Below are 13476 nucleotides of genomic sequence, written 5' to 3'. Positions count from 1 at the left end.
TCCTAGTTTTAATACTAAGATAGAATAACCGCCTCTTCCACTAAAAGGAGTAGCTTCAATTATTCTTCCACCAATCTCAACCGCTTGGTAATCTCCTTCTATCAGCTCCCAACCCCTTTCATTGCCTCCGGATCGGGTTCCATTCGCTCTGAACTTCTTCCATTGCTTCTGGATCAGACCTGCAGCTTACCCTGGCTTGCTTCCATCATACTTCTAACCAGTCTACGGGGATATGTCCCCAACAGCCTCGAGTTATATGGAACCCTCTTTCTTCTTTCTTTTGGTTTCACCCATAGAGCCTTTCATATAGATCATATAGGTGTTGGGGTCTTCCATTGATGTTATAAAGTTACCAATCAAAAGTCGATGGAAGTTGTTGTCTAAGGGTCTGAGGAAGTTACATCCTTTTACAATGAAAGCTATTGCCTTCAACTTTGAGTCATTTGAACTTGAAGTCCAACAATAAAAATATAAAAGTTGTATGTTGTTTTAATTAAAAAATGTAAATATTTATAACAATTCAAAATGAAAGATACACATAAATTTGAATGATAAAAAAAATATTATTTTTATCACAAAATATAATATTAGAATAATATTTAAATCATATTTCAAATGAAAATAAAAACGTATGTTCTTAAATGGTAGCCTTGAGACATATTTCCTTAAATATATAAAAATAAAATATTATTTTGACAATAAAAAAGAGTTTAAAAATAAATAATCAAAAAGTTTAAAAAATAAATAAATTAACTTCAAAAGGTGTCCAAACACAACCTTAAATATATGGCCACTTGGTTATAATAAATCTTAAATTACAATTTAAAAAGTTCAACAAAAAATAAAAATAAAAAAATAATAAAAAAACAAAACAAAACAAAATAAAAACGACCTTCATTTAGTGAAGAGGTTTGTAAAGGAGCGTAGTTTCGAGTCAATACCCGAACCACCACGTCTTAGTCGACCACGCGGTTCGATCTCGACTCGCCTCTATTTTCCCTCCAATTATCCTCCCATCAATTCATCCCTCTTAACACTTACATTTTCAAAATATATCAAACTTAATTAAAGAGGGATGAGATTAAAGAGCGGCCGTGATTTTCTCAACTGTGCAAGAGATGAGATTATCGACGGTCTCGATTGACTCTAGGGAGAGCCGTGCCGTGGGGAGGCTGTTCACCAATATTTGAAATGCAACGGTCAATAGGGAGCCACGTGGACTATGGGATCCACTGTCGGCTTGGTCTTGTGGGCCCGCTACGATCGCGAATCCGGATGGGAGGAGTGACACGTACGATGAATCTCCACCGTCCATCACCGACTGCATCGCAGGGATGTCGACCGGCGCGTACACCACAACCGAACCGGACGCGTCTGCGCATGTCTCCTGGAGGATCAGCATGCTGCTCTGGCTCGAATTCAGTGCCTGTAGAGGTCAAATGACCGAATTAGCCCTACATAGTCAACCCCATGTTTTACTGTGCAATTTTGACTTTTTATAATTATTGTAATATGCAATGTGTCAGTTCAGTTGTTTGGATCTCTGATGGCCGGCCTTTTGTTTTTATCGACGCCAACGAACTCCCCACTTTGTCCCTATTGAATCAGTGCTTTTCAGGTTAGTGGGGGCGTTCCTGCTGAGGGTAGGAGAGTAATTTCAGAAGAGTGGACTCATCGTCCCCACCATAAACCCTAATTTTTAGGAAATTTGCAGAAAACCCTAATTTTTGGGGATTGATCGATTGAGAGAGAAACTTACATTTGCTCGGAGGAGAGATACGGAGTTTCGGTGATCGTGGCCTTTGGTGATGCGAGCGATTTCGTGCACCGGTCCGCCGTTGGAGAGGATGTCCCACTCGCTCCGCAAGTGCTCGTTGCGGAGGAAGTCGAAGAGGCGCTGTGGCGACGCCGGAAGCCAGACGGAGGTGGCGGCGCTGAGGACGATGCCCGGAGGCTCGCCGGGATCGTCGAGGCTCTTTCTCGTCATGATGCGGACGACGTCGTCATCGCTGACGTTCTCCGGCCGGAGTTTGTTCCATTTGTAGAGGGTCGAGGCGCAGACGCCGGCGCAGAAGTTTCTGGTCATTCGCTGAGCCAGCTTCAGCAAGCTCCGCCGCCCGCCGGTGGTTATTGCTGCCCGAGAAATTAAGTAAAGCACATTCATTTATATTAAAAATGAGAAACAATTGTTAACTTTGCTAATTATTTATTAAGAATATATATATATATATAATTTTTATTTTTTTTTTTCAAAATTTATACTTCTTCTTCGTACCTTACCTTAGCAGTTGTTCAGTACGTAAATATAAGAATTTAAATAAAATATAATTAATGTATAATTAAAAATTATATTAGTAAAAATAATTATTATATAATATATATAATTATAAATTAAAATTAAATTAATTAATTAATTAAATTAAAATTTAAAAAAATTATAAATTATAAAATTTAAAATAATTTGTTTTTTAAAAAAAATATGTGCAACAATAAAAATAAAAAATAAAAATAAATTATATGAATCACAGAGCGATAATATTTAATAGATAATTTTATTTAAAATATTACATTCAAAATATTTTTACACAAAACTGACCGTATAATATTTATTTACATGATTATATCACATTAAATACTAACTATTTATTATTCTTAATGCTTTCCAAACAATACTGTTCTATTTGGTTAAACGTACTTAGAACCTGTGAAGCTGTTTATTATCAATTTTTTTAAAAATAATACTCCCTCCGTCCCCAATCTATCTATCAATTTGCTTTTTGCACGGAGTTTTAAAAATATTAGTATTATATTGGAATAAAGTAAAAATAAAGGTAAAAAGACTAAATTAATCATATTAGTATTGTATGATATAAAGCTAATGATATTTGTATATTGTAAATTAGAAGGATATTTGTAATGTTAGATAGATAGTACAATTACTAAAAAGGAAACGAATACTTTGTTATGGGATGGAACAAAATGAAAAAATGGATAGATTGTTAAGGAACGGAGGGGAGGGAGTAATATAAAATCAAATACTCATTTAGTCCAAAAAGAAGAGTGTCATTTTTTATTTTTTTTCTGTCACAAAATAAAAGTGACATTTTTTCATTTAGTAATTATATTACATACCTAATATAATAAATACATTTATCTCTAATAATATATTATACATTATTTTTATATTATATCCTATTAATAGGGATAGTTTTGTAGTGTAATATAAAAAAGTAATAATAGTATTTGTGTAATTGTAAATTATAAATGTATTTATAATATTAAATATGTAGTATAATTACTAAATAAAAAAAAATGACAATCCTGATTTAAAAATTAAAAATGATAAATTTTTTTTATAAAACAAAAAAATATTATTTTTTATATTATCGAATTTTATTTTTATTTTTGCATATTTAACTTAAAAATGGTAAAAACAAAAAATGTAAAACAAACACTCACTTATTTTTTATTATTTTTAAAATCTTTAAAAACTACAAAGCTTATGTTCAGATAGTTTTTCTAGACCTCTTAGACCATCCACAATGGAGATACCCGCTTTTGGGTATCTTCACTACTTTTTCTTATTTATGTCACATTCTCTATCTGTCACGTCAACGGAGATACTCTCTTCTATTTTATATTCACAACAAAGATACTCATCCTAATTTTTTAATAAATTTTTATTTTCATATTATATACTCCCTCCGTCCAGTCAGAAAATATACATATTTATATTTTGGGACGTTCAATTACAAAGTAACCATTTCATTAAATACCCCATTTTTTTTACAAATACATCTATTTTACATCACATCATTACTTTTATACCAAAAAATTAAGGGCAAAAATGTCATTTTACTACTTCTACCTACCCACTATAATTAAAATACTATTATTCCTTAATTTCCGCACCAAAAGTAATTGTATACTTTTAGCTTGGACGGAGGGAGTATATTATTTTTTAATTATAATTTTAATTTGTAGTATTAATTATTTATTTAATTGCCTTAAAATTTATAATTATATTTTATTTAATAAATTAAATTAAATTTACTAATATTGATTTGTTCAATAGAATTATATAATATTTGTATTTATATATTTTAAATTTCAAATTGATAAAATATATTAAATATTAGTATCATTTTGTAGAATGCAAAATATTAGGAATTATAAAAATACTACAAAATTTAAATATAATAATAAATTCAATATAAATTACAAATACAAAACATATTTAATATATATTATATATATACATATACATATACATATAAGTGTTATGTGTCCCAATTAAATTGGAACACATGGCAATAGGAAGCACCATTCTATTTTATTTTTTTTTAGATGATGATGTGGGTCATGCCGGTGCCCTTATATAAACAAAGACTTATATATTTTTGTGTATTAAAAATTTTCACTAAGAAACATTACATTTAATATTAATTTATTTTTTGTTAAAATATTTTAAAATAAATTTATTTCTTTATTCAATTTCAAAAAATGTCATTCCTAAAATCTATTTAAATTATATAAATATATATATTTTTCTAGAGACTCAATAAAATATGTAAACTTAAAAAAAAAATGAAATTAATCATATAATATTCGAATATTAAAAAATTGTTTTGTATGTAAAAGAAAAAATCAAAATAAACACTTAAATTAACTTATGTTTTAAATAGTAGTTGATTCTAACTAATTCCTGATTAAGCTAACTAAAAATAATATTTACTTATGGATTTTTCAATTTTTTTTACTACTAATTATTTTTTAATTTTCTCATATAAGCAATATTACTACACAAATGTTCTTTCTATGTATATCTTTCTAAATTGGTGAACTATACTCCCTCCATCCCAAATAAAAAAAGTTCTTTTGAAATTTTATAATAGATTAAAAAATAATAGTATTTTATTAGTTAGTGAAAATATATAAAATTGCGTTCTTTTGTGGTTTTTACACATATTTTTACTATTAAGATTCTTTTTTCTCTTCAAAAATATCACATAAAACAATTTTTTTTTAATATTATACTACAAATTTATTTTACATTCAAAATATCACATTAACCTATATTTATATTAAATCAAATAACTATTCAAATTTAACTTTTTACTTTTAAAAAATTCAAACTAAAAAAACCCATAAACAAATACACCCTAAGAGTTTTGAATATTTTTGCTATTTAACTTTACGTATAAAATAATTGTATATGTAATGGTACGTTTGTAATTTAAATAAAAGTTAAGGATATTTTTATATTAATGTATAATTATTTTTTTGAAAATAAAAAAAAAATACTTTGAAGTAGGACATTAAAAATAATAAAAAAAATATTTTAAATTAAGACACAGATAATATTATCTATGAAATTTTGCTATTTATTATTTTAGTACTTCTTTTCTTTATTCAATTTATATTTATAATTTTTTAATTGTCATAAGAAAAAATATTTTTTTTATTTAATTCTTATTAAAACTCGTATCCAAATATTTGGACACATATTTAAATGATGATAGAGTATAAGTTACCTGTAGGCAAATTAGTGGACATAAGAATGGCGAGAGAGTCGGTCTGGCGTTGGAGTGTAGCGATCCAACGGTTAGCACCAAATCCGCTACCGCCACCAATTAACGGTCGATAAAGCGTGTGAATTATGCTCTCATCATACTCAGCATGCTCCACCCACGTAACCTGTCATACAAATACCATTCAAATGCTCAAAATATAATTTCGAATAACTAAAAAATAAATATGTTAATTTATATCATTAAATTATCTAATTAATATAATTAGATAATTAGACTTTAGGTATTCGGCAATTATTAGAATATTTTTAATTAAAGTAAAATATACAATTACTGAAAAAACAAAAACATTGAAGGTGGACAAATTAAAATGACAACTATTTTATTTTTTATTAAACAACATTACCAAGGCACTATATTTTTTATTTTTATTTTTCATATTATTTACTATATTATAACATCACAATTTTTCTAAAACAATATCATATTTTTCAAACAAAGCATCACATTCAGTAAAAATTTGAAACGGAAAACTAAAATGCAAATACAAAAAAAAAAAAGGAAAAACAAAAACTGTTTGTTTGTTTAGTATTTTTATTTGATTTTTTTAATGTAAAATATAGAAAATTGTATCAATAATACAAAAAATATTTATTAAGAATCATCACAAAAAACATATATTAAGAATCGTGTCAAAAAAAAATATTTAGACAAACAAAACCATTTAAAATTAATCATATTAATAAAGACATAACAATTTTTTCTATTTAAAATTGCATATATATTAGCAAATTTCTCGAATATTCTCTAAAATTATTACATTGAACTTTTTCTTTTTTCTTAAATCCAAAATATAACATCTCACTTTTATTTTACCCAAAAAATAGAAAAATTAAATAAACAAACCCAAAGCACGGAAGCATAAAAGTTGATGTCCAAATTAGAAAGAATAGGAAGGGTTTGTTTAAAGTAGAAGTAATTATTGATAATTAAAGACTATTTCACTTATAAATAATAATTAAGGAAAATCATGCAATTTAATTATACAGTAGAAGTGATTAGTGATAATTTTAATTAATTGTTTCAAATTAGCAAAATATTTTAAAATGAGAGATAGAGGGAACACTTTCAAATTCAATGAAGTACAAAAGGACTATTTTGTCCTTAATGTTGATGTCCTTGTCATGTTATTGATAATTGATCTTGTTTTCACTAATGTTATAATTTATATAATTATATTAACTACAAATAGTACATTCATACAACACATATTTACCTACTTTCATTTAACATAATATATATTGTGTGAAATATAAATTTATATAATTTCTATATTTCAAATATGTTGAATGAAAAGCTCATAAAACACAATGTTGTTTTTTATATTTCAAATGTATTCTTACTGATTTTTTCCATTAAACATAGTCACGGGACCAAAATAATTGATAATTTAATAAACAAAAAAATGGTCACTATTGAATAATTGTTTTAACATATTAAAACTATAAAGTATTGAAAAATAAGATCAAAATTGACTTCAAAACTATCAATTTAAAAAATTTTAAAATAAGAAATAAGTCAATAATAGGACTTACTATATTTTACTCCGTATTTTTTTTCCCTCAAAACGGTAAGGCTTTATATATATATCTTTTAATTAATTTGCCTTTTTATTGTTTTGTATTTAAAATAGTTATTAAATAGGATATTTTATATAAAAAAACTAAGTATGTTTTTTTAGAATACAAATATTGTATATTAAAAAAAAAATAAAAACAATAAATAGAATGTAAATATTTTTTAATAAATAAAAAGGTAGTTGAAATAAATTGAAATAAATGTTACCTTGGAATAACCATTAGGCATATCTTGTATGACACAGCCTGAGGGAAGTCTCCGGCAGCTCCGGTACAGCGGAGCTCCACCGGAAGTTTGATGGATGGCGTCAATGGAGATGTCTACAACTGCCCATAAGCCATCCGCAAGTTGTTTGCAGAATCGGATGAAATTGACCTCTCGAACCGGCACTAGTGGTGATAAAACTTGTAGTTCCGCGTGCATCTAGGATCATCGTAATAATGAAATCAAATTCTCCGGATAGATAATGAATTAGATAGAAAGTATAATTTGGCTATTTGAGCTCACTCTATTTGAAATAATCATATATCTTACTAATTATCATTGCTCTAGTGTTTTTATTTCACACATGACACTTTCACATTTAAAAATATGTGACGTTGAAGGTCTATAATATATATGTGTGTTTATTTTCAATTTTTTACTATTTAATTTTACATTTTTAAAAGAAAGAATATATATAAATTTCAAAAGATTACACAAAACATTATTTAAATAAAAATCCAAACTTTCAAATCTACTTCAAACTAAAAAGAAACACATTGTATGCGAAACTAGGATTAGTAAAATGGCACAAAGGAGACATAACAAATTATTTTTACGAAAAATCCGCTTAAAGTAGTAAAATAATAAAAGATGATACTTATAATATAAAATAGTATTTTTCTTAATCTCGATACTCAACTAAAAGAAAAAGAAAAAAGAAAAAAATAAACTGAACTCGAGATCATCGAGTAAGAATTTAGTTACCATTTGGAGTGTTCCGTTGATTGTCCCTCCCACGCCACTTGATATTATATCTGACGTCGAGCTTCTTGCTACTATACACGGAAACATCTCTGTCCATTTGATCTATGTCAATGAAGAAGAAAATCTATCTCAGACAAATTCAAAAAAATAAAATAAAAGATATATATCTACAATTTGAAGCAATAATAATAGACTTGTACACATAACCAAAATTACAATCTTAATAAATGCACTCACGGAGTCCATCAATGTCTCGACGAGATCCATACCGTTGATGATGACTACTCCAATCTCCCTCGACGCTTCACTCACAAAGCCATTAGGCTTCCTACCAATGCACGGGGTAAAGTTCCTCGCATACTCTTCATAATTGATTATCTCCCGATTGCCCTTAGGGCTCCTTACCCATAGAGGCTCGCCCATTTGTGTCATTTTTACCAACTCATCCATCGCGGCGAAGGCCAACTCCAAATACATTGATCTCTCAGGCAATATGGATTTAGTCGATGAAGGCATTGTTACAAGAGGTGTTAGGAAATCGGGAGGGCTCAAAGGAAGTGTTGAGGTTAGGTTGGTGAATCCATTTCCCCCGATGGCAAGTTCCAAACCCGAACAAGAATCGGGTATGGATGATATGGGCCGGCCCAAGAACTTGCTCACGAGCATACACATACGCTCTACATCATCCTTTAGTCGCGCATTTTCAATCCTAAGGTGTTGCTCCTCTAGGGAAATGTCGCCAATTATGGCCTTGCCACCACAATTTGGGCATATAGGACTCCTCATCGCCTCCCTAATTGACATGTTCTCGGCTCTTAGCTTGTCATTTTCTTGACTTAGGATTGAGTTCTCGTGGCGCTCGAGTTGTGTCTATGTTCAAAATCATGTACAATGTATGAAATTATAAATTCATAAAAAAGTAATAATAACTTAAATCGATAATTTTGACTCCATTTAAATAGAAAATTAACAAGTTTTTTAGATAATATAAAGATAGATATTTAATATAATATACTCTATTCGTCATGCAAATGTGTGCTCATTTGACCTAGTATGAATTTTAATAAAAGTAAATAATAATTGTTATTTTTTTCTTTTGTAGTAAAAAAAAATACAAAATGTAATAATTTTTTAATTAAAAAAAATATAAAATTATGACAATCCAAAACAGAAAATAAGCATTCATTTGAACTAATGAAGTATATTTTAAAAATACTATTATTAATAAATAGTGTAAAAAAATTTAAATATGTACATAAAAGTAACTTTGATTTAAATAAGTTTATGAACTATATTTTTGGTTTGTACCTTCATTTGAGTTCTTCTGTTTTGGAACCAAAACTTGACTTGTCTTGTCTCTAAACAAAGCCTTCTACTTAGCTCCAATCTTTGCTTTTCATCGGGATGAGGACACTCCTTGAAGAGACTGATTGATTCAACAAACAAACGAAAAACAATTTTATTTTTTTTTAAGAAATAATAATATAATTTGGAGTGAAAACAATACATAAAATTCTATTTTAATTTTATATATATATAAAAAGAGAGAGGCAAATTAAAGAAGGTAGTATAATTAATAATTAGATACACGCACGCTTCGAGTTCTTGAATCTGTTGAGGAGTGTGTCGGTGGTATCGCTTTTTCGTCGGTGGCTTGTCGGCGCCGTCGCGGTCGTCAGCGGAGCCGCCGTGAACGTCGCTCCCAGATCTACTATCGTGCTCCTCCTCTCTGCTCCTTACCCTTCCCCCAATTTTTGCTTGTCCTTCCATCAGTACCGTTTGCTGTTAATGAGAGAGAGAGAGAGAGAAAACCCTAGAGAGAGAAGAAGAAGAAGAAGTTATACGATGGAGAGTGAGAGGGTGGGAGAGGTGGAGAGAGGGTGGGAAGGGGAAGGGAGGGGAGGTTGGCCGATTGGCATTATATATATTGCCACCGCTGCGGCGCTTAATATTGTAATTAGATTGAAATTAATATACAGTATCTATTATCGGCGCTCTTGTACGGTGTCACTTAGCTTCTTGGACTACCTCCACCACTACAATTATATATATTGTTATCCCACCCCAACATTCTTCAAATAACTATAAAATTCTATTATTCTGCCTCTCTCTCTATATATTTTTTTTTAAAAAAAAAAAATACTATCTTTTGGAATTAGCACGTACTTACAGAATCACTCAACTAATTCATAATTTGAATCAAAACATACACACACATATAGGTTTGGTGTTGGGGTATGCGTGTGCATATATATATAGAGAGAGAGAGATTAGAGGGAGAGAGAGAGCTGGAGAAGACACAAGGAAGAAAGGAAGGAAAGTCTAAAACTCGAATTTCTGAGTAGTCAGTCACCCAAAATGGAGAGAGTTAAGATAACCCTAGCTAGTTTCTCTGTCATCTGCATGCCACTCCTAGAGAGGGAGAGAGAAGATTATCAGAGTTGAATTGAGTGTTAATTGGATGGAAGCCCACACAGCACAGCACAAGAGACCAAAAACACAGAGGGGGAAAAGCCAAGAGACCTGTTGAGTGTTGACTCTTTCTTTCTCTCTCTCTCTCCATCTCTATCTCTCTCACTCTACTATATTGTATATATATATATGTATATATGTATGTATGCATGTATGGAGGCTTTCATTTCGAGATTTCATGTGAAAAAAATTTTGACTTCATCTTTTAACTCCTTTATTCGATGATGTAGGGGACTGAGCATTACTGGCAGGGGTTCCGTGGAACTAGATCTCCACCGTTGGATTGGTAAGGCCCATTATAATGAACAGTAAATAATTGAACTGGTTCTGCAGTCCCTGGCGTTGGTAAAATTTAATCAATTTTATGCAGGCTTGTCTGTATGCTCAGATCCCCTGGAATTTTCTGACACCGCTGTCCATATTCACCTATACAGTTGCTAGATACTCCTATATATATACACATACATATATTTATATGTCTATGCGTAGGTACATAGCCAATATCGGACTTCAAAACCTCCTCGATTTTTTATTATTTTGATTTTGTTTTTTTCTAAGACATCCTCTCTCCATCCAATCAGAGTTGAACTCTTTCATTAGGACTCGGTTTCTTTGGCGGAAATATTTAATTAGTTAATAATAATTAATTATGAAATTATTATATTATTTTTTAAAATAATTAATAATATTTATATTTTTAAAGTAAATTTAATATATATGATTAAAAAAATTAAAATATATATTTAAATATTTAAAAATTATATAGTAATTAAAAAATATATGCAATATGGATATCATTTTGTAGAGAATAAAATTTTTTATAATAAAAGTAAATAAAAAAAAATTTGTTTATTTATAATTAACATAAATTAATTTTATAAAAGATGTGTAGTTTTAAATATAAATATAAATATTTATTTTTTTTAGGAGAAATGTAGAAATAAAGGGGTTTTAAGTGAGTCCTACGTCATTTATGATGTTGTAAGTTATGTAGTTAATTAAGTTGATTTATATTTGTTAAATATATTTTGATTTAATAATTTTTACCAAAAATAGAAATGTATCAATTGTTATGGAACGGACAAAAATGAAAATAGTATCAAATATGGTAGGACGGAGGGAATATTTTTTTGCAAAATAACACACTATACAAAATTTAATATTAAAATAATATATAGAATTTAAAAAAATTAAATTTAAATTTAATATTAAAAATATTTCTTTTTATTGGATTTAGAAAGTTTTCGTTTGAATTTATGTGTTTGTTTGGGGGATTGGATTTTCAATTCACTGTTCATCCTATTTTTTCTCTTCACAAACATCAAATCAAACATCTATTTTTTATTTTTTATATTATACTAAAAATTAATTTTACATTCAAAACATCACATCAACACCTATTTATATCACATCATACAACTATTCAAATTCAAAATTTTAACTATTCAAATCCCAACTCAAAATTCAAACTGCAAAAAACAATGTATATACTACCAGATCCATAAACAATTTGTTCATATTTTTTAATATGAATGCCTAATTCTATTGTCTTTTTTTTTTTTTTTTTCATAGTAACAAAAAATTATATATATAAAAAAAACAATTCAACATATTTTCTAAAATAAAATTGAATACATTGCATATATTTATTAATTTTATATTTTATTTATGTCTCAATTTAAAGTGTCTTATTTACCATTTTGTATATCTTATTTTAAAATATTCATTTCCTATTTAGAGAAAGTAATCAAATATTAATACCAAATTATTATTAACTTTTATTTTAATTACAAATATATTATTACATATACATTATTACATATACAATTTAAAAGACAATGATGTAAAAACCTCATACACACTTACACGAACTAATAAAATTATATTATTTATTAATCTATTACAAAATTCAAAAGGACCATTTTGATTTGGAACGTAGGACATATTATTTAAACAATTTCCTATACATCATATTATAATTTTTTCTTCAAACCAACACTACCAAAATTTGTTAATTAGCCTCGGAAATTGCCTCCAAATCGATTCTAGAAGTGTAAAGATACATATCTAATAAATATTTAATTAATTAATTTTTTTGCATTGAAATTTCTGAGCTTATGTTTTTCGAAACTATATTAAATATACAATATAGTATATTGGATGGTTTCGAATTTCCAAATCTATTTTGATTAGTTTTGGAAATTTCAAACTTTCGAAACTATTTTAATTAGTTTCGAAAATTCCAAACCTATTTTAATTAGTCTAAAAAATTCCAAAACTTTATTAGTGTCGAAAATTCCTAACCTATTTAATTGGTCTAAAACATTTCAAACCTTTATTAGTTTCAAAAATTTTCCGAAGCTATTTTAATTTGTCTCAGAATTTTTGAACTTATTTTCATTAGTCTCTGAAATTTCAAACATTTCTTAGTCTCGGAAATTCCGAAACCCTTATTAGTCTTAGAATAGTCTCGACAATTCATAACCTATTTTTATTACTCTCAGAATAGTCTCAAATTTACGAACCTACTTTGATTAGTCCCCAAAATTCTGAACTCATGTTAAATAGTCTCGAAACTTTCAAATCTACTTTGATTAGTCTCGAAATTTTCCGAACCTATCAAATAATTTTAATTCCCACCACTGCAAATTAAGTAATTTTACATTTGATTTTGATTTTATTTAGATATATATTTTTAATCTATTTAGTGTGTTAAAAATATATAAAATAATTGATTAAATTGTTGCAATATAAAAATAATTAAAATGATAAATTGAATAAGTAATTAAATTTAAATTTAAATTAGAATAAATAAAAATAAATTATAAAAATCTTGATGCATTAAATAATAAAATAATGAGTAAAA

At 27.9% G+C, this 13476-nt stretch overlaps 1 protein-coding gene across 5 annotated transcripts; it reads right to left on the bottom strand.

Annotated features, from left to right (window-relative positions):
* Nucleotides 1-874: 874 nt before the first annotated feature.
* On the bottom strand, nt 875-10598 carry LOC127261354 (homeobox-leucine zipper protein ANTHOCYANINLESS 2-like). 5 transcript variants are annotated; one of them, XM_051289676.1, is made up of 9 exons: nt 9733-10598; nt 9447-9564; nt 8376-9008; nt 8139-8240; nt 7377-7592; nt 5535-5697; nt 1760-2133; nt 1556-1596; nt 1282-1426 (listed from the first exon to the last, which is right to left on the bottom strand). In XM_051289676.1, the coding sequence occupies exons 1-9, from the start codon at nt 9906-9908 to the stop codon at nt 1420-1422; spliced, it is 1830 nt and encodes a 609-aa protein (XP_051145633.1). In that variant the 5' UTR covers nt 9909-10598; the 3' UTR covers nt 1282-1419. The 5 variants fall into 5 exon arrangements, 4 of the variants coding, with proteins under 4 accessions (XP_051145630.1, XP_051145633.1, XP_051145632.1 ...); XR_007840897.1 differs by having other exon boundaries at nt 1384-1426; nt 1556-1637; nt 9733-10597; XM_051289673.1 differs by lacking the exon at nt 1556-1596 and having other exon boundaries at nt 875-1426; nt 9733-10597.
* Nucleotides 10599-13476: the final 2878 nt, after the last annotated feature.

This window comes from Andrographis paniculata, unplaced genomic scaffold (assembly GCF_009805555.1).
Source record: "Andrographis paniculata isolate CXL003 unplaced genomic scaffold, ASM980555v1 Contig62END, whole genome shotgun sequence".
In the NCBI taxonomy this organism is placed as follows: Eukaryota; Viridiplantae; Streptophyta; class Magnoliopsida; order Lamiales; family Acanthaceae; genus Andrographis; species Andrographis paniculata.
Note: the sequence above shows the minus strand (reverse complement) of the source record. Positions and strands in the feature narration are given on the sequence as shown.

What these genes read in the sequence shown, in the direction of transcription:
- LOC127261354 (XM_051289673.1), bottom strand. Translation starts at nt 9,908, where the DNA reads ATGGAAGGACAAGCAAAAATTGGGGGAAGGGTAAGGAGCAGAGAGGAG. An exon ending in TCAACGGAACACTCCAAATG is followed by an intron (nt 7,593 to 8,138) that starts GTAACTAAATTC and finishes CGATGATCCTAG; the next exon opens with ATGCACGCGGAACTACAAGT. An exon ending in GTCCACTAATTTGCCTACAG is followed by an intron (nt 2,134 to 5,534) that starts GTAACTTATACT and finishes TTTCTCGGGCAG; the next exon opens with CAATAACCACCGGCGGGCGG.